Source organism: Mugil cephalus, chromosome 17 (genome assembly GCF_022458985.1).
Source record: "Mugil cephalus isolate CIBA_MC_2020 chromosome 17, CIBA_Mcephalus_1.1, whole genome shotgun sequence".
Classification (NCBI taxonomy): Eukaryota; Metazoa; Chordata; class Actinopteri; order Mugiliformes; family Mugilidae; genus Mugil; species Mugil cephalus.
In genome coordinates, this window is record NC_061786.1 from 4,043,632 (window position 1) to 4,064,672 (window position 21,041).

The 21,041-nt window shown below is 41.7% G+C and overlaps 3 protein-coding genes across 6 annotated transcripts; 1 reads left to right on the top strand and 2 right to left on the bottom strand.

The window, feature by feature from the left end:
- Positions 1-289: 289 nt before the first annotated feature.
- On the bottom strand, positions 290-5,403 carry pcare1 (photoreceptor cilium actin regulator 1). Its single transcript, XM_047610412.1, has 2 exons — positions 1,724-5,403; positions 290-834 (listed from the first exon to the last, which is right to left on the bottom strand). The coding sequence occupies exons 1-2, from the start codon at positions 5,092-5,094 to the stop codon at positions 711-713; spliced, it is 3,495 nt and encodes a 1,164-aa protein (XP_047466368.1). The 5' UTR covers positions 5,095-5,403; the 3' UTR covers positions 290-710.
- Positions 5,404-12,181: 6,778 nt separating this feature from the next.
- Positions 12,182-16,517, top strand: spdya (speedy/RINGO cell cycle regulator family member A). Of its 3 annotated transcripts, none has more exons than XM_047612000.1 (7): positions 12,182-12,315; positions 13,338-13,619; positions 13,718-13,776; positions 13,859-13,944; positions 14,084-14,255; positions 14,471-14,792; positions 15,745-16,517. In XM_047612000.1, exons 2-7 carry the CDS (start codon positions 13,397-13,399, stop codon positions 15,804-15,806), a joined length of 924 nt encoding a protein of 307 aa, XP_047467956.1. In that variant the 5' UTR covers positions 12,182-12,315; positions 13,338-13,396; the 3' UTR covers positions 15,807-16,517. The 3 variants fall into 3 exon arrangements, with proteins under 3 accessions (XP_047467956.1, XP_047467954.1, XP_047467955.1); XM_047611998.1 differs by having other exon boundaries at positions 12,183-12,315; positions 14,435-14,792; XM_047611999.1 differs by having other exon boundaries at positions 12,246-12,315; positions 13,342-13,619; positions 14,435-14,792.
- On the bottom strand, positions 16,510-20,737 carry trmt61b (tRNA methyltransferase 61B). 2 transcript variants are annotated; one of them, XM_047611996.1, is made up of 7 exons: positions 19,255-20,737; positions 19,072-19,174; positions 18,319-18,509; positions 17,674-17,765; positions 16,930-17,132; positions 16,761-16,847; positions 16,510-16,661 (listed from the first exon to the last, which is right to left on the bottom strand). In XM_047611996.1, exons 1-7 carry the CDS (start codon positions 20,017-20,019, stop codon positions 16,627-16,629), a joined length of 1,476 nt encoding a protein of 491 aa, XP_047467952.1. In that variant the 5' UTR covers positions 20,020-20,737; the 3' UTR covers positions 16,510-16,626. The 2 variants fall into 2 exon arrangements, with proteins under 2 accessions (XP_047467952.1, XP_047467951.1); XM_047611995.1 differs by having other exon boundaries at positions 16,761-16,850; positions 19,255-20,404.
- Positions 20,738-21,041: the final 304 nt, after the last annotated feature.

Below are 21,041 nucleotides of genomic sequence, written 5' to 3' on the forward strand. Positions count from 1 at the left end.
AGGTTAATCGGACAAAGTGTACTTTCAAGTTGATAGTATTGTGACATCTTTAATTTATTGAAGCAGAGGCTTCAGGTAATCACATTCGAGTCATCTGCCTCTCCCAGCATGAATTGCTATAATTTTATCTTTCCCTTTTGTTACTTTCAGTGTTTATTTGTGAAAAATAAGGAACACTTAGCATTAAGCCCATAACAACTGTGTGTAAGTACTACTCGCATGGTGGTGGATCGCATATATATAAATATCTACTGTCTGAAAATAAGCACTCAAGAGATTTGACAATTGATTCCAGAAAGAAGTATTGTTATTTAGTTTTAATAAGAAATAAACAGCTGTAAAAATTAAATGAAAATATCTTGCAGTAAACAACCATACACATTACTCGAATTTTGATTATGTAACCTGGACCTTGTGCAACCTCACGCAACACTTGATTAATTGCCTAAGGAAGCAGCGATGACTGTAAACATGAAACTCAAGAGCATATTTACATACATATACTGAAATAAAAGATAAACATTTATGTCATTACAAAAAATAAATAAACTGTACACAACATAAACATACATAACAATGTCAAGGTGTGTTACTACAGCAGAGTGGATATAATTCGCTCTCTCTCTCCTCCCAGTGACATAAACAACACCACCTTAAATCTTCAGTAAAGCCTGCTAATCCGTAATCCTACTAGCCCTGCACTGGCCATTTTAGTCCCTGTGCAAGGCCTGTCCAACCACGCACAGGTCCGGGTGTGATGCAGAGCGTGTTGTAGCTCTGAGGTCTGATTGGCTTCCCCATAATTCATCGTCCCTGGTTGGTTCATCATCCAGCCTGTAAGATAAAATGCCAAATATTGTCATTAGCAATTGGGGAAGTGTGCCAAGTGAGTGTGAGTCCTATAAACAGGAATGGTACTGAGTTTAGCTTGATACCAGTTACCATGGGAACAAACAATTCATCTAGTACCAGCAATGAGTTATTCAAAATGTATTACAGTAATAATTAAGTGCCAGACTAGAGAGTAGAATTCAGTGCAGAGAGATGCATTTTCTTCATATTTTCAGTATCCAATTATTCCTTCAAATAAAAATATTGTTTAAATATGTTTTAATCCACACTACACTACTAAATGTTTGAAAGCAAGTGACCAAACCTGGACCAGCCAAAGCAAATCATTAAATGATAATATGTTAGTTGAAATGTGTTAAAATAGTAATGATATACAAACAACTGTGTTTCAGTTCATGTGCTTATCTGAGACATAGCTTTGCCAATTTGAATTTATATTGAGTGTACATTCACCTATGCAATATTCTATAACTGTGTTTGTGTTCTTTTTATGGTGAGTTTTTGAGTCACTTTTGAGAGAAGCTATGAACATCACCTTAAGCTGGTGAAAGCAATACATATGAGCCACCTTACTTTCCAGAAGTGTTGGTAACAATTTTCTGCAAGTGGCCTGTAATATAATCGTTGATTTTCTTATTTGAATAAATAAAGATAGATAACCTAAAAGGTGTTTAAATAAAGTCAACTGGAGCGGTGAAACGTCTTCAAGAAAGTCCAGTTGCCCCTTCTTTAAATGCCTTTTGGATCATGGATCAACCAACCAACAAACCCCATTTTACATTTTTCGAATCATGTTAGCAAATTTACCTAATATTGGTTTAGGATGTGTTACACGCAAACGAAATATCTAAAATACATTATAGAATCTTACCCCTTTGAACATATTGCTGGCTCACTCCCACAAGTCTCAGCCACTGAGATGCCTTGCGTTCGTGGTGGCAGACTTAGACTTGGCCTCCGATCTGAATGGCTACGTCGGATGAATGGCCGAGGTCCTTGGACAGACACAGGAGGCCTTCCACGATTGCCCCAAGTACGTGATAGAAAAGAAACTCTGTTCGAGGTCCATGCTTGAGGAGGCTGGGGAACTGAACAAGGCTGGGCCTCAAACATGGATGGAGACACAGGGCAGAATACTGAGCGTACATTGCTGATCTTTCGAGCACTAGATGAGTCTTCATTGCTGTTCTCCCTTGACCATCGTTGTACTTTTGGTGAGGCTGGTGGAGACGGTGCTTTGAAAGGGTACGAGGAGGCTGGGTTTGAGTTTGAATTGTTTTGCTTTGAAACAGGTGGGCTAGGGAGTCTCCTCTGGATAGCTGGTGGTGTAGAAAGTGTTCTGTTCACAGGGGAGCTTGCTGAAGATGGTGGAGAAGGTTGTTTTTTGAAACCCTGAGGACTGGGAAGTCTTCGACGTAAGCTGCTTGGTGTAGAAGGTGTGGAAGGTAGTGCTCGCCCCCTTGACACAGGTGGGGTGGCAGGTGGTTGGCTAGTGACTACTGAAGAAGGAGGCACTGTAGACACAGTTGTGTTAAGTCCAGGCACTGAAAAGTTGCCATTATGCTGTTGCTCTGATGATTCAGCTTGACTGATAGATGTTGCAACAAAACTTGTTGATGATCTTGCTGACTGACAGTCTGGAGATTGTCTCAGGTGTATGATCTTTCTGGCTTGCTGGTATGAGGAAACTTTTTGCAATCCCTCATCTGTGCCTGGTTGAACATCTTGTTGGCTGACCTTTGATGGAGGACTTGTGTCATGCTGATCTGTGGCAGCAGGGCAAATAACCTTGGAAGGTTGCGGAAGGCCTCCTTTGCTTGGTAACACTGTCACTGACTGAACTGAGGCCCTCAGTCGTTGTGATACGACTGCCCTTTTTAACACGGGTGACTTCCCTACTTTTGTTGGCCCATCTACTGCTGCGCCACTTGAAAGGCTATCGACACTTTCAAAAGAATTGTCCATTAATACTTCAAGTGGAGGAGGAGGAAGACTATCCAGATCCAAATAATCAGTTTTCTCAGATGAATTGTAATTAACTTTACAGGTAGTTCTTCCAGCGCTAAGCACAGCTTCTACATTTCCTAAACCTGGTAACACTGGAACACCATATGTCCGTACACCTTTGAGAGGCCCCAGAACTTTAGGACCTTCTAGGTCCTCTATTCCTTGACTAAAAGTATCAATCAATTTTCTGACTGAATTCCTGCCTCTGTGAAGGCCAGATGATGGTCGTGGTGACGAAGGAGGGCTAGGCGGTGGGGTGGCTTTTATTGGACCTTGTGATGGTTTCTTGTCTTTTTGATCCTCTTCTTCTTTACTGCTTTCCTCCTGTTTTTTATTGCTACAGTTAGTACGGGGCACTTGGTCTTTAAGCGTGTGGGCATTTTTGTTTTTCTCCAAGGAGGGATGTCTGCAGCTAATCGCTGGGGATTGTGCTGGTGAAGTTCCTTGATTTTGTTTAGGTGGAGCAGTCTTCATGTTTCCGCCTGGTTTGCCTTTACCCATTCTCTGCATTCTCTGATTTAAATCCTTCTGTGTTCTTTCAAGTTCACGCAGAGTAGGATCTTCCCCTTTGCTCCTCAAGGATTCCTCTGACCGGGAACGCCTAGACACCGGTGCCTTTTTCACTACTGCCTTCCGAACAGGTGCTGCTGTTTGTGGTCTCTTTGGACATCGCGCTTCCTCATCTGCCCATTCACGTCTGACGATTTTTGGACTGCCTGCTACCTTTGGTTTTACACTTGGCTGCTTTGACGAGACAAACTGTATCCTCCCACTTATTGCATTTTTCATTTTGAGAGTCATTTCTACATTTTGAGGATTCTCAATGCGCCTTGGTGGCAGGCGACGTGGATGTTGGTCACGGTTTACAGGTGAAGAATTTGAACGCTTTCTAAACATTACTTGAACATCACCCTTACCTCTTTCCTCCTCCTCCTCCTCATCATCGTCATCATCTTCTCCATCATCCAAGGAGACTGATCCTAACAATGAGTCTCTTTGGTCATTAGCCATTATGGTACATGTGGAACCTATTGAATTTAGTGAGGTGAGGGAAACACTTGGACTTATTTGACTCAAAATCTTGTTCCTTGACATTCCTCGTCTATTGCCCATAGATCCTGCAGGACTTACAGGAGTAGTTCTGTTTGTTCCAGTGGACTCACAACTCTCTCGTCTGAGGCGTCTTTCAGATCCAGCAAGAGATTCACTCTCAGCCCCAATTCCGCTGTCCTCGCTAAAGAGAGCAGAATCCTCTGGCCCAGGCTTATGCAATGAGGCCATTTCAATACGAGTTAAGAGATGCATTAACCTGGACTCTACTGCACGCTTGGCTTTCAGTTTCTCCTCTAAAACCTCAGAGACGGAGGCAAAGTACTCCACTGCCTCTTCTAAAGCAGAGTCCCCAATTGCTCCAACTGTCTTGCTCACATTTCGCATTCTCTGTGTGGTGTACTGAAGTAGTTGCTGCAGCAAATCCGGTGGGGGCTCAATATTAGCAGACTCAGACTTCAGAGGCGTAGAGGATGAGAGATTTTTCATTTGGCTTGGCCAAGCAAGATGTCCGTCATTTTCTTTTAAAACTTTTTCACCCTCATCCACCATCTCTTCCAGTCCCTGAATTATTTCCTCATAGCGTAGAGCCATAAAGGCAACCATAGGCTGCACAGAAACATGAGTTTGGGTCGCTTGTTCCAAAAGTCCAAGTAGAACGTCATATTTGTTTATGCTAGGATTCAAAAAGGCATAAGCTGCTTGGTGAGCTTTTACCAAGGGTTCTGGAAAGTCCACTTTCTGCTCTGGAGGTAGTTTGCCTTTATCCTTATCTTTCTTTTTAAGAACTTTTGTGTTTTTGGTATTTTTCTTTGGTTTTCTGTTAGACTTTTTCTCTGATGAATCCTGCTTGTCACTGTTTTTCTCTTTCCTTTGTGATACTGTGCTGGTATCCATTCCTTGATTCTCAGATTTATCGACGTTAACTGCTTCCACGGTCACTTGCTCAGTCACAGATACCTTTTTTTGTGGCACCATTTGTGGCTCTTTTGGAAATACCTGGGTTTGTCCAATTGTCTTTTTCTCCTTTGTGTCTCCATTTGTTGATCCATCTGAATTATGTTTTTCTCTGTCCTCACACTGTGGATCTCTGGGGCTTTCTGGAGGTGGTGCAGGTAGCATTCTCCCCTTCCTCATGGTACCCAAAGTTACAAAATTGTTGCCTTTGGATGGTGAGCAGCCCATTTTGGATGCTTTTAAACAAAAGACAGCAACACGGCAGTGCAGGTGGTGCAACGAATGATGTAGAGAACAGGCAAAGTCCTTAGCCACCTGCTGTATCTGTCATTTTCAGATGGCGGAGGTTGTTGAGTTTGATAAGATCCCTTTCCACAAAGAGGCTGCCGATACAAAATATAGCTTCCATTGTACAAATTGCTTCCCCTTGTCACAGTCATGCAAAATAAATCCACAGATCGCTGTTCATCTTTATTCAGTTTTTCTTGTAGCGCGCTCTGAAATACACCATCCTGTGCCTTACAAAGGACAAGCCGCTGAGAGGATTAGTGTGGCTTTCAGTGAACTTCTCAGCCTGCACATATGTCACGTTAGCACATATAAAACTCACCTACTTGTAAGACCTTAAGCTTATTTGCGTAATAAGGACTGGCCGCAGGTGGCTTTTAATAGCCTGCAAAACAATATCGATCTATTTACCTCCTCAGCAGGAAACGAAAAGAAAATGAATCTCATTAAATTAAAAGTATTTTTGTATTTTCAGCCATAACAGAAATCTTCCTATTCTAATCAGCAGATGATGACTAATGATTTAGCACTATGCTATGGATTCTACTATAGTGCTTTTATAAGCCACTAAGTTGTTTTGTTGTGATTAACTGCTCTTCTTTTACCTTGACTTCTCCAGTATATCCACCTGCAGTTCAGTGAGGTGAGCTTTGAAATAACTTGAACTGCCTCTGCCACTTTGTGGTAGAAATTGAAAATTTCAGGTTGTCTTTCTTTTAAACTCTACAACTCCATACAGCTACAACACCATTTATAAAGAAAAATAAAACTAATAATTATAAAATAAAAATATTTCACAATGCAGGCTAAGGTGACTTTGGAAGTTCTCAGTAATCCAAGGCATGGTACTGTATATCCAAAACGTGTTTTAAAAAGGCAAACAGACTTGTTGAAAAACTGAATTAAGTCAATAAATACTGTCTGGCATAAGATAAATAATAGACGTGGCAAATTAGTGATCCCATGATCCTTTAGCTATTCTAAAAATTGAAATAATCTCTCAAAGAAATCAATTTGTGGTGTTTTGACAAATGGTGTTTTGACAATTGGTTCTTCATGTATGATTGTATACTTGTTTTTGTTGACTATTTTGCCTTTTAAACTTTGATAAGTTAACTTAATAAATTCTGGTCTCAAATAAACTGAAAAAATATGAATATGAAATATGAAGTTTGATTGCATCTAAATGACTACTGGACTACAGTTGCAACCCCACCCCACTATTGGAGGGGTCACACATGTTTAGACCACAGACTGTATAAATATGGACAATGTGTCACCACTTCTTTGCACTGGCCAAACTCAAGATCCATGCGTTTTCCAGTCATAGACTGGTAAACAATGACGGAACCTGTAAACCTTTTTACCCTCACTTTTTAGCGAGATGTCTGTCAGAGTAAGAAAAGGTATGAACTGACATGCCATGCTGTAGGAGCAGAAGTGCTGTTAGGTGATTAAACTTAGAACTGTGTCCTTGTACAGAAGCCCCAAGTTTTTGAGCCACTGACTGTATAAACTGGGGTTGAGGATTGATTTTGAGAATCAGGTTCAATTCCAGCACAGCGGCTCGTTGGTTAGCGCTGATGCCTTCCAGCAAGAAGGTGTGGGTTCTCCCCGTGTCCGCGTCGTTTTTTTCCAGGTACCCCGGCTTCCTCCCACCTCCAAAGACGGACTCGTTAGGCTGATGGGTGACTCTAAATTGACCCTAGGTGTGCGTGTGAGTGTCAGTGGTTGTTTGTCTCTGTGTTAGCCCTGTGATAGGCTGGCGACCTGTCTAGGGTGCACCCCGCTTGTCGCCTGATGCCAGCTGGGATAGACTCCAGCAACCCCCACGACCCTAGTGCAGGATTAAGTGATGAGGGGTTCAGCTCCTGTGAATACCCTATAAAGACAAGGGCCATCACAGGGCTGCCTTGTTGATATCGGTAGGGAAAAATGTATCTCACATCGCACAGTCTGTCGCCAAGACAGTAGCTGGGTTTACACGGAGCCAAATATTCCAATTCCAATTGCTTTAGAAGCCCAAACGAATATAAACACCTCTATCGGAATAAACAGGCGAAACCGATCCCAAACCGATTGATAGTCATACTCAGGCTCTGTTCCATCTGTGCATGCTCTGTCTTGATGTAAATGCACAGTGACATTTGAGTGATGTTCCCTCAACTGGTCTGAGGCACTGCGGAGAACTTGTTTTTAATAACTAGACGTTATAGCACGGTTAAGCGGCAGAAAAAATAGAAATATCAAACTGTTTAAAAAGGTCCATCAAAAATTCACTGAAGCCGGGACAGACCAAAGCGTGGAACAAATTTGGAACCGCTGGAAAACCTTGAAGGCACTATGAGGCTTCACAATATCATCATCATCACAATAGCAAAAGTGGATATGATCCCACAAACTTTCCGAATCAAGCCGTTGCCTTAATAATAGAAGTGTAAAAACAATAGCAGCTATTATACTGATTAGACAATAGACCTCCATTTGTGATCAGTCCCATGATGTTTCCATCAAGTACATGTAAACATCAGATCAGAATAGATCACCTCACATGTAAACAGTCGACCTGAAACCTTCAATCGGAATGAGAAAAAAAAGGAAACGTGGCTGTTGCCTGAGGGGTGAGTATTTATTAACTAATGATCATGATCATTATATGATTACAAGGTTTAGATATTTTTCTTAAGGCTATGCAGTTGTATTATGTGAGTATCAATTATGGAAATAAAACACTATTAACATGCAATAGCAGCAGGTGTTCTATGAGCTGGGCCATATTTACTACTAATTACTACATCTAGGTTACTGCTACTGTCATGTCATGTGATGCTATTTGCTCCTTTTTTTCCTATTTCAGCCGGCATCAAAAGATCACCCAAGACGGCAAGGAATAGGCCCTTGCATCGTTGAACCATTTTAAGCATAGGGGGTGGACTACAGGTATGACATTTGTCAAACTTTAATGGACATTTGTCTTTGATGCAGAAACAAGATAAAATGGTCATATCGTACAATAAAAACATTACTTCATCATGACCAGATAAGACAAACTACAGAAAAACTTTCAAGTAAAAGTAACTTTCCCTTGGGATCAATAAAGTCATTCTGATTCTGATTCATATAATAAAACCATTCAAATCTTCCATTACATTCCAAGCGCTACAAAATATTAACATTATGTTAGTATGGTTTTTAAGCTAAATGTAACTATTATATACTACTGTATAAAATATGATGGTTTACAGTTTGGAGTACATTTAATATAATTATGCACAAATTGAACCTATTAACCATAACCTGAAAACTGTTGCTCCGTGTGGCACTTTAATAAAACACTAAAGCATTGTGCGAGATAGTGTGTGCTAGCACAATCAATTCAATCAGTTTCACAGAGAATGGGTGTTTGTAAATGCGTAAGACACACACAAACTTTTAATATCTTGTTGATATTTTTCTGAAATTGGTGTGGGATGTGGTATAAAATGACAAACACTTTCAACTTCTGAGTATCAGGCTCCACGTGTGTCCTGGCCCTAGATATCTGTCTGTTTCTACTTATTTCCTCCTGTGTGAACTGTCCATTGACAGGAAAGATGGGATGTTCAGTAAAACTCCCTCTGGTAAAATAGCTCTGATTGTGAACCTCTTCTCTGCCATTACTATATCACCTTGTTGAAGATGCCCAACATGCAGGTGGCTGACAAATGTAATCACCCGTTGAGAGTCTTCAGTGTGGTATGTCCTTTGTACTGGCTGTACAAATGGCTCTGTCTTTCCAGGTGCTATGTGTGAGAGACAGCTACCTCAGTGCAGTCAAGATCTATTTTACACTTCAGCCTTTTCCAGATACTGTAGTTCAAATCTGGAGAAAAGTGCTTCTAAAAATAGGACAGTGGTTGCGTCAGGCAACCCGGTGTAATACTGCACTGGGTCAAGGTTGGAGGAAATTTGACTGAAAGAAAAAAATTGCTTCTGTTTCTCTAATTGTTTTCTTTTTTTCAGCATGTCATTCTTCTGTGCTACAGTGATGGATGTCTGTAGTCATTCAACTTGGGGACAGGGATGATGCATGATATCAGATATATGATACATGATATAGAAATGAGAATAATAGGTATCATGAGGAAGAGAAAGGTAATACTGGGCACATGAGTCATAATTTTACTGTTTATGCCTTTTCTTCTCTGCTTCCTGCATAGTGTATGTTCTCATTCAACCACACTTAATTTTTATAAGACGGAGATAAAATAAAACTGCCAAAGAACTACCAAAGGAAAGTTTTGTGACAAAGCACATATTACAAACAGTAAGAAATACGAGTAGTCATAAAAGTATAACACATGGTATTGTAGAGGAACAGAAAGAAAAACTATTGCACATGATGTTTACAGTCAATGTCCTCTACTCCCAGTAGGTTACAGCTTTTTGGGTCTTTCAAACAGAGTGCTTCAAGTGTGGAAAGTTAAAGTTAATGCTGCATTTCTGTAAAGAAATCCATTGATGTTACCAGAAAAAATAAACACATGAACATACACAGTTGTAAGAACTAATGACAGATATCATATCTAAGATCATATTTGGCGTTCATTCAGATTTTATTAGTTTAATCCATGTTCATTGACTAACATGGAAGAAGCAGCCAGCCAGCCAAAATGTGGATTATCAGATCAAATTAAGGACAATTGAGCTCCATACGAACTACAAAATAACAAATGGTCCAGGAACATTGACACGGGGCCAGAAATCATTTATCCTGATATTTATATGGACCTGATTTCAATTCTGAGAAATACTATACTTATTCTAAAGTATGACCTTTTGGTTCTTTATACAACACAGCTCCAACGGCTTTTTACTAGAGAACCCACTAAGGTGGACTGGCCTCGGTTTCAGTTAGTTTAAGGTGTGACTTCATCAAAAAAATGACAGCATAAATTAATATTACCTGACACTAAATGTGAATGTGAAATGTGCATTCTGGCCGGTCAGACACATCAACACGGCCGCCATCTTGGGCAGGGGTTCTTACCGGCGGTCAGTCAGTGCATCTGACTGACTAAAATGACAGACTTTTGTGTCGTTTATGGGTGTAAGTCTGTGACATAGTCTGTTCACTCATCTGAACCAATTTATGGCTAAAAATAGTCACCATAGTAACAAGTACGCCTTTAGCAATTGACAGTGGTATTATGTTAGTAATGGCTCTTGAGGAGTCTGTGATCAGGAATCAATTGGTTGATTGGAAGGACATGAAATAATTCATGACTCCTCTTTCTCCAAACAATGCTTCTATAATGACCCATTATCAGTAAAAGACTCAGAGACTTCAAGGAGTGAAGGACGGGAGGGACAGAAGTTAAGACTGTATTGTAAATTGATGCCAGATTATATGTCAACTGTTCAGAGAAGAGTTTTCCACATTCAAGCAAGGGCAGCCACCTGACTGTCAAGAACAACTTGGAACCAGAAGTCTTCTGCTGGCACGACCAGGAGCTGACTGACTGTCCAGATATGACACAGTCATCCTCCCAAAAACGAATGTAGATGTCAAGCTGGTTCTTTTTTGTTGACTTCTTCAGGGACTTGTTGAACATCAGGACGAATGGACCAGCTTCCTTGACGTTCTCAACCAGTTGTTGCTTAAAATACAGCCCCAGCCTCAATCTCATGTATCCTGTTTTATCACATGCGAACATCCTCATAATCTCTGAGTACGGAAACATTGACTTGAAGAGATTCCTTCTTTGGAGTTAAATGCGTGGTGACTGTGGAGACATCAACTAACCTCAGCACGCATTGTTGGTCCGCCGCCCAGAGCCCTGCTTATGTCGGTAGATGTCACAGTCACAGATGCAGAAACCTAAAATTGAGAGGTGCTGCTCTCTCTCTGGAGCTAGCGGCGGCCTTATGCCCAGCCCTTTCTTTGTGCGATTTCGCTGCATTTATTCCCACTGAGGCAACGCTATCCAATCCGGCATCTCGGGCCAGAAGTCATTGAACTCACACTTTCCTGTTTTGCTCCTCTGTTTGGTGCCTATTTGGCACAGGTATGTGCTGGGACCCCGAGACGATCTGCCAACGTGAAATCAGCGCTGGCGCCATTCATTTTCATCAGAGTTTTCCTACTAATATGGCAGCGTCAACAAAAAAGTTACATGATGCCCGGAGCTCTATAGTTGTGCTTTTTGCTTTGATCTGGCCCAAAGAAGTCCATGTTACCCATGTCATGTAGGGTACATAAAACGGCTGTGGAGCGTACCTCGCTGTCACTGCACTCCATAATGCTTGAGGTAACATGTAAATTTTGTGGAGATCCCCTGCTTCCAAAATGAACATAAATTTGGTGATTTGGTACTAATAAAAAATATGTGTTACAGGACCCAGAGACTGCACAGCCTGAAAGGCAGCTGGTAACCTTGGAGCACATAATTCCAAACTCTTAGTTGCTTTTATGTTAGTGGAATGTCTAACTGCTTTGGCCAGAAGCTACCATTCAAAATTTCATCAGGTGCACACATGATGAAAAAAAAAAAAAAAATTCTTAAATCTTGAATATTGCTTGACCTCATTTTCAAAGTTGAAGAGGAGTGTATCTAAATTTATGGATATGCCATTTGGCTAAACGTGTAACAAGGTTAATGCAGATGGATGGTCAATGAACCCAAACGATATACGTTCAAAGCAAAGGGGAAAATGTGGTTCAATACACATAGAAATGAAGTTGCAGATATCTTACACCATAATTTGGAAGAGAAAAGGCGAAACAAAAATAAATTCAAAACATCTTCAAAGTGTCCTTGACAGAACGAGCAATTTAAATCGTTTTTGAATCTGTAAAAAAAAAAAAAAAGAAAGACAGACAGAAAGAAAAAAAACTTTAGTTTAATTCTATGAATTATTTTAGGAAATACTTCGAAAATACTCTGACTCTATTTTCTAAATAGGTCATCAATATGGTTTTAAAAACAACAATATTTGGTTATGGTTGGTCAGCGAATTTGGAACAGTGAATATGAAATTAGGCTACAATTAGAACAAGCAGTAGTCGTCGTCGTCGTAGTTTGTTGTAGGAGCACGTCGTACGCGCCGCGCGTGCAGGTGAAGTGATTTTGAAGCGCGCTCCAATCCACTGGCTCCAGCTCAGCGCCGCCATCTTCTCTGGTCAGTGTACTTACTTATTTATTCTCACTTCGGTTGTCTATACCTGTTCATTCATGTCGTTAGCTGCTGTCATAAGAAAAAACTCTATTTTTCTCTTTTAGCTCTGCAACGTTCGGTCTGAGATGCTAATTTGTTTCGAGCTAACTTAGCTACTGAAATGACCCAGTGAAGATAAACCCAAGTGCCGAAAGCCAATCAAAGACATTTTATTTAGTTATTTATTTGTTAGTTTGTTACATTTTAAGCTGTATTTGTCTCTATTTGTCGGTTATTGTAACTGCAGATAACCATTCTAACATCTCGTGGCCAAGTTACTGAATCAGAGCTTGTAACTTACGTAAAGACTCTTGAATAATGTGACGTTAGCTTCTCTGCTGTCGTCAGGATTCTGAAGGAAAAACAGACAATGGGTTAAAATGAGCTAGGCTAACTTAAAGTTGCTGTTTTCTTTCGTGTATGAATCGTCCTTTGTGATTCGACTTAAATGATCTCGCGTCATTGGTTAATAATATACTGCAGTGGAAACCACGGTGAGAAAATGGTATAGTTAGCCAGTTTGCTAATGATGGCGCTAATGGGAGTAGTGTAGGATTTAAATAATTCTTTTATTAGTCGACGGGTATCAATTTAGATGAACTGCAACGTTCATCTTTTTGTAACAACTAAACTACTATCACCAATTAATTTCCCTTATGGATAAACGAAGTCTGCCTAAGTTTTAAGTCATTATTTTTCTATGCCAGACAAAATAACTGGGTCAGACATAAAAAGGCTTCTGAAAATGTTCCATTTGGGAACTGACAAGTAATCAGGCCAATATATGCTCTAAAAACACTACACAATTGTTAGAAATGTTTTTAGGAGACTAACTGTTTGCTGCGATTGATTAATTCCAACTTGTGTAATTGTCACTTCAAGAAAATAAATTAATAAGAAATTTGGTCAAAATAAAACTATTCATGTCTTTTCTCCAAGATGAGTCTGCAATATTGACTAATATTTTAATTCGTAAATCCACGTAGCCAGGCCTCCTACCTCTCCCCCATTTCCAGACGGGACATCGATCGCTCCAACCTGAGACATGATGAAGACTCCCCCCTCTCTAAATCTCCGGGTCAAACGCAAAAACGTTCGGCAAAAGAAAAGACATCCCTGTCTGAACAGAGCCGTCGGTCAGGACTCCCGGGGAGCACTGTGGAGCATTCAGCCAGCAAGCCAGCAACTGGTGTATTACGCCAGGGTGGGCATGCCTCAAACTACAGTCATCCAGCGGCAGGAAATGGCAGCGTACTTCAGACTTTTTGGTGAATAGATAGGAAAAGCAGGATTTAAATCAGTCACAGTGAAGTGACTGATCTTTAAGCACGGTGCTCACATACTAAACCTTTGTGCTCGGTTATAGCTGATGACCTGATTCAAGACTTTCTGAGGATGGACTGTTGCTATAAAATGACGGACAAGGTAAAGTCTTTACTGTGGTGAAAGTAACAAACTTATATGATTTACGTTGAACTGACTCCACCTTTTCCTTCCAATTCATCAGTACCTTCTGGCCATCACCTTTGTGTACTTCAAAAGGGCCTGCTTCACGATTGCTGAATACACCAGAAAGAATTTTTTCATTGCACTGTAAGTTCAGAGAAAATACTGCTGTTGTATTTCTGTCCTGTTGTAAAAGATTAACCTTGTGTGTCAGTGCCGTCTCACCTATTCTTATCTTTTGGAAAATCTATAACCCTCGCCTCACTTCTTGTTCTTCCGTCCGCAGATATCTTGCCAACACCATGGAGGAGGACGAGGAGGAGTGCAAGTATGAAATTTTTCCCTGGGCTCTGGGAAAGAACTGGAGGAAGCAGTTTCCCCGCTTCCTCAAACAGCGAGACAAGCTGTGGGCGCGCATCGAGTACAGAGCTGCTGTCAGCAGGCGCTGCTGTGAAGAGGTACGCACCTGTATAATTGCCTGTGGAGACTGATAAATGGTGTCGGTGAGAATTTTAAGGGCCTTGTTTTCGCTTGCAGTGCAGTTTAACGCGTTGGACTTGGATATTCCGTCTCTCCAGCTTTTTGAGCTGAACTGTATTCATTTCTCAGACTGTGTCTCCCTTCCTTTGTCCCCTAGGTAATGGCCATTGTGTCCTCTCACTTCTTGTGGCAGCGTCAGCGGCCTGATCACCACAGCGGCGCCCAGCGGCAGTACGGTGGTCACAACCAAACCCGATACCCCCGTGGGCCCGCTGCCACCCCAGCCTCCTGCGCCCTCTGTAACCGTGGCAACACATCGCAAAATAGCCCACGCTCTTTTTCCCCCTTCAGAGGCTCATCTGTGCAGACCCTAGACAACGGATATCATCACCCTTTCACCGCCGCACTGAGTTTGGAGATCACCCCGCCTAGGGTCGCAGCCTCTCACAGGAAAGCAGCGGAGAATAAAAGTCAGGCACAGCATTCTTGCTGTTTCTGTCCTGAGGAGGTCCCCAGTAGGTATCACTAACACCGGTGTAACGCTCTATAAAATATAGTCTATTTGTCCATAGCAGTTCTTCTGCACAATAGTCAAATTCCAGCTAGAACAATTTTTGTCCCTTAGGTAGGTTTAGCTTTCAGAGCTAGATAGACACTGTGTCTTATTGGAAATATACAGTAGTGTTAAACTAGGCCTCAGGCGAAGCCCCGTTTCCACTAATGACACAAGTTAGACTCTGACTTCCTGTATGGCATGATAACATGACTTCAATCTCACTGTATGGGTGAGTCAACTGTCCACCATGTGGAGCTCAAACTCTGTGTATCTTAGCTTGGTTTTTCCAAGTGATTGTTCCAGTAAAGTGTATTCATTTTTATTATATTTCTAGTAAGTATCTCAGCATTTGTTAACTGCCACATTAAAATAGAACAACTAAATTAAGATTTAAGGCCAGTGAGACAGTTATTGCTTCCATTTATTTTTATCGAGTGTTTGCCACAGTCGTTTTATTTATGTATTTATTTCTCTTCATAAGTCAGCTCACAGGTGTGGCCTATCAGCCCTGTAGATATGTCTAGATACTTACATTTTGTTCAGCATCTTGTAGAGCAGCACAAAAAGCAGACATCCTTAAGCTCTTAATGTTGTGAGCTTGAACCTGCTGCACAAGTATGCACGGAAAACTAAAAACAATAAGATGTGGAAAACCTCTTAGACATTTGGATCTGTCAAAATCATTCATCACTAGGAAAAGATGCTGCAAGAAAGAGTGACTCATTTGTGTGGATTTCATATGGATGGGATTTTACTCATTTTTCTTTCTTTCTTTTTTTTTGTTTAAGAGTACTTTTTGCCATGCTATGACCATACTAATGTGACCATTCTAATGTCTGCTTAGATTACATATACTAATATTGGGCAGAGTTAGGGTTGCTCACTTTTTCTTCTTCTTCCCTCTTCCTTAGGAGTTGATTCTTCCTGCGAGTCCTCATACGACACCTTGATGGACTGGATCAGTGAGGAGTAGAGCATCACAGCCCTTCAGCAGTCACAGCACTTTCCACTCTTTATCAACCTTAAAGTCGTACAAATTCACACTTCTCTCCATGGATTTATGCAGTATTTTTCATCACATGTACCAACCTCATGAGATCAGTGGGAACGATGAGCTTCAGTCATTCACTACATCTTGCCATGATGGAAGCTATAAAATTGATGTTGTTTATAAGCTGCCGGTTTGTGTCCATGTGCCAAAACACTATTACTGTAGAGGGTAGTTTAACCAATAGAGTTCTTATATTTATCTATTTATTTATTTAATTTATTTAATGTTTTTGTGCTACTGTTTCTCCACAGGTGTTACACGGATTTGTCAGTATAAATGAATTTGGGAAAATGTCTTCAGCCTTCTGTTACATGCAAGGGCTCCACTGGACGTGTTATTAGTTTTGTTACCACTGTGCCTGTTTTAATGATCCAACACTGCCTCTTGAGTTTGGAACACAAGCCTTGGAATTGAATTTGGCGCTTTGACATTTTTATTAAACCCTCAGTGCAATTAATTTAGCTCAATGAGCTTTGGTTTGCCGATATGTGGACAAATTAGTGCGTGGCATGTCTTATTTTCAGCACCATAACACAACATTACGCTAATCTTGACCCTGATGTAACCAAATCTGCCAAGATATTTGTCAGTTCCAGGACTCTTAATTAAAATACACCACTGGGTATTTTAAAATGGGTCGTTTATTCTTTCAATCATTTCCTGTGAAGACCATTTGGCTGACATGTAATATTCATTTGTGTCCACTGTACCTCCCCACCCCCCACCCACCCAGGCAGAATGGCTACTTCACACACTTCCTCAGTTTCACCAGGAATGCTGTAAAAAAAAAAAAAAGAAAGAAAGAACACAATCAACAATTAAGTACAACACCATCCAGAGGCCTTCACAGGGACTAAACACGCCGTAGTATCTGACCTGTGTGGCTCATTTGTTCAGAATGAGGCCTGGCAACGTAAGGAACACTCCCAAAGGCGAGGTCGGCGTCTTCCTCTGTGGTCGACTCTTCTGAAATGAGAACAGTGAAACTGAAGCGGGAACGCACAGAAACGTCAACGTTCACGTCCGTCGCGTTTCTTAAGGTCACCTCCATCCGTGTCGTCTGACGTCTCGTCTCCCTGCCTCGGCTCTTCATCCAGGACGGGAGCTTTCTTGGTGCAGTACTGACCGTCTTTCTGCAGGGCGGGGACCACCAACCAGTTACGGACTGGAACCTCTATGATGCGTTCGCACAGCACGGGGAGCGACGAGCACCGGAGACCCTCCAGCAGGTCGACAACTTGTGTTATGCTGTCGGTGAGAGTCGCACATAGCAGTTCTTAAACTTGGTAGGTTCTGTAGACGAGTACGAGAATCATTTTTTGTTGTGTGCTGCAATTGTGTTTGTAAGGTGAGGCGATAAAATCAACATGTTTCCCACTTTAAAGGAACAGCTGAATGTTCTACCTGTACTGATTAAATATGGACCTGGATTCAGCAGAAGCTAGCTTAGCTTAAACACAAAGGCTAGGATTACGAGGAAGATCTGTAAGCTTGGAATGCATCTAATTGAAAAGAGGAAAAAAAAACATACAGTCTGTCTGGATTCTGGTAACAAATGGGGCTTGCATAAATGTCTATGGTTTTCACTAATACAGAGGAAAGAAATACAACTAGAATGCTCTTGCAACCAATCAGAGCCATTCTGTTATAAAGTAATTCGACTCAAACGGGCTCGGGTGCGGTGGATGACTACGCTGCTGTAACTCTTCTGTCCATCACCACATGAAGCCTGTTTCAAACTAAACAGCTTTGGCTCAAAAGGTGAGAGTGAAACAATAAAGCCACACACTTGGCGAGGTAGACGGCGCACACAGCTCCAAGGTGCAGGTGTGGGATCACGGTGGGTAAAGCCAGGTGTGGGTTGATCATGTCAAGAGCAGCCTGCAACAGAAGTAAGTAAATAATATGCAGCAGATGCTATGACATTCTCTTCCAAAGTCCTACTCTACAGCACGTTGTTTTAACATCTGCTGACTATCCAGTGTTTCCCAGTATTTGCACATAAACCAATCAGGCATAACATTATGACCACCTTCCTAATATTGTGTAGGTCTCTCTTGTGACAGAATGTTGTTAGTGGGCACCTTTGGGTCCTGTGGTTAAAGAGGAGGGGCCTCTGCGGATCATCCCACAGACACTTGATCTCTTTAGGATTTAGTGAATTTGGAGGCCAGGTCTGTTGAGTGTTAAATATCTAACGCTGGAATAAGAGATTTAGACGTGTAGAGAGAAACCCGAAACCCCACACACACATCGGAGCCTTGACTTACAAATAGGACACTGCAGATACCAGTATTAAATATCCAGTCTAACTAATAAATGTTAAAACTTGCCAAGTGAGACACACGATTGTGTGATGCTGTATTCTTGGCAGGACGAACACACACGTCTCCATTTGTGTTTCACCGACGTAAAGCTGCATTTAAACACTGACCGCATGGAACCCCCGACCGGCGAGGAGCGAGGGCGCTGCGCAGATGTCAGCGTTGTGAAACTGGACGTTGTCGGGCCACTCCTCCCCTCTCCGCACCCTCCACGACGTCCTCCAGCGATTGTAGTTAAGCACGGCTCGCTTTAGGTGGTCCGCCCTGACTTCCACACTCAGCACGCTGCCCTTAGAGCCAACTGGGGATCACACGGTTGGTTACTTGAAACTTTCTCAAAGCGCAACAATGATATTCATGGTCTTGAATTAATGGGGACAGTCGGCACTGTCGTACCTGTTGCTTGTGTGCGGTCTCACATCCTCCATTATGTGCAACTTATTCACTTTTTATACAATATATGTGTTTGCAATTAGAGCAGAATGCGCATGACACTGCTTCTGATAAAATTATCTTTGAAAATGTCTAAGTTTATTATTAATTTCATTATTTTTTTTGTACTAAAATGGTGCCTGCAGTTTTGTCCAAAGTTATAAGCCTATGCTATGATTTCTAACTTTTATTTGTTTGGCTTTAGTCAGACTAGAATCGTTTTCTTATTGCTGGATGAGGCTGTTAACTTTGTTCTGTCTCTTGTTCAAATGTGGGTAAAATGCATATAAATGAACAGGTGACACATCCATTGCTCAGCCCTATATAATAATCGAATTATTGGGTGTCTAGACACTGGAATTGTGTGCTTCCATTTCAGTCTATGTTAAAAGCTACAGCGAGGCAGCAGTGACAGAATGGTGGGTGCAGACCTGCTCTGGACAGGAACAGAGTCATGGCCCCTGATCCGGAGCCTGACTCCAGCACACAGTCTCCCTCTGTGACATCCATCATCATTAGCATAGCGCTTGCATCCTGAATAAATGGGGTCAAAGACAAGGCCTGTTATACAGTCTGAAACTAGACAGTGACACACAAACTATAATATCCCTTACCTTAGGGTAAGCGATTGCAGGGGCCCTCCTCATATACAGCACGAATTCCTCCAGACTGGCCCGGCGAACGAAGATGGAAGCTGCCTTGTTCGTCTTCAGGAAGTGACCTGCGGGCTTCCCGGCGATGTCATTATGCTGGATGAACCCCCAGCTGCTGTGCAGGCGCTCCCCTTCCTTAAGCTTGAACATCTTCCTGAACTCAACCCGCTTCTTACGGTGCTCGGCGAGGACCATCTCTCCGAAAGCGAGCAACCTCTCCCCTGGAACAGTGGGTGGCGGCTGCCTTTTCTCCTGATGATGCGATGGAGTGCTTGGCTCATCTGCTACAACACACGCAGGTGTCTCTGGGCTGTCCCTGTCGACATGTGCCTCATGTACAATTTCCTCTTTTGTGCCGTTTGTGACTGTAACCTGGATGTTTGCGTGTTCGTCAGGTTCTTGCTGGTTCTGCTCTCTCAGCTGCATCACCTCAGGGCTCAGGACTTCCTGGGGCAGCAGGTTACTGATCCTCTCCAGAGGGGACAAGTGTCGCCTGCTCCTGTGCAGCAGTGCTTGTTTGGATGGAAGCTTGGTGCTCAAGGGTGTGGAGTCTGAGTTGTCGCCCTTATTCTCATTACGTTTCACAGAAGCAGTTGAAAAAGTTCTTATCGCCCTTCGACTTTTACTGAGTTTTACCAATATATCCCTGTGTCTGGTGTGCGTTTGACTGGATGTGCAAGCTCTCACCAGTCTGTGCATAGCCACAAATCTAATATACACAGCCATTACTTCAGGTTATACATATAAGTTAGTAACTAAACGTGAACATTGATCGAAAGCTTCAGTTATAATTACGGCGTGTACGTCTCTGAAATAAACAACACGAGGCAAACATAACAACTGATAAGAAATCCAGTGGAAATGTCTCTTTAACTTACAGTGCAAAGCTCGTCGTTTCTCGTTAGCCAGGTTGCTGGCAAAGCCAAGGAGGTCACCATGCTGGTAGGCTGGAACAGACAAAAATGACAACATGTGAACGACGTCATAATTGAGCGACGGGTGTAGTAATTTAAGTGTGCCAGCAGATGGCGATATATTAACTACCATGCCTCATTCAAACCTCAAAGCAACCTGTAATAAACACCAACACTCAAAGGAGTTATGTCATTACTATGTCCCACTTACAGCGAGCAATACGTGGTTCAGTATTTGTAGACACACACCAACACAGTTGGATAATTTGCGAATGTCAACGCACAAATATGAAAACAGCGTCATATATTTAAATAAAAAATATTCTCCAAGTATTTTTTTTTTAATAAATATACACATTCATTATGCTTCGTTTCAGAATCAGAATTGTCTTTATTGCCATACATGTTCACCTATACGAGGAATTTGTTTCGGTGGTTGAAAGTCATTTGGGCATCAAAAATGGGGTAACGGATGTACTCGTTCCGTTAACTGTAGTCTAGCCAGAGGTTTCTAGCTCAGCCATATACTGAAGAGAAGGTATTTTGTCGTCGCTGCATTCAGCTGTATACCGTAATTGTGTTCACGGAACAAATGTAAAACTCAGAGGAATATCCCGTCTGAGAATGATGGTTGCATAAATCATTTCCTACAAATGTTGTTATTTAAAGGCAGTTGTAAAATAAATCGGAATACCCTAGTTAGGACGTCAGTAATTATGTCACAACAATTAAATTAATCGACCGGTCATAAAGCGTGGTGTTTAAAACTAAGGATGTGTTAGCTTTTGATGTTACGAGGAAACATTGAAGGCGACACGAATCAACCTGCTTGTT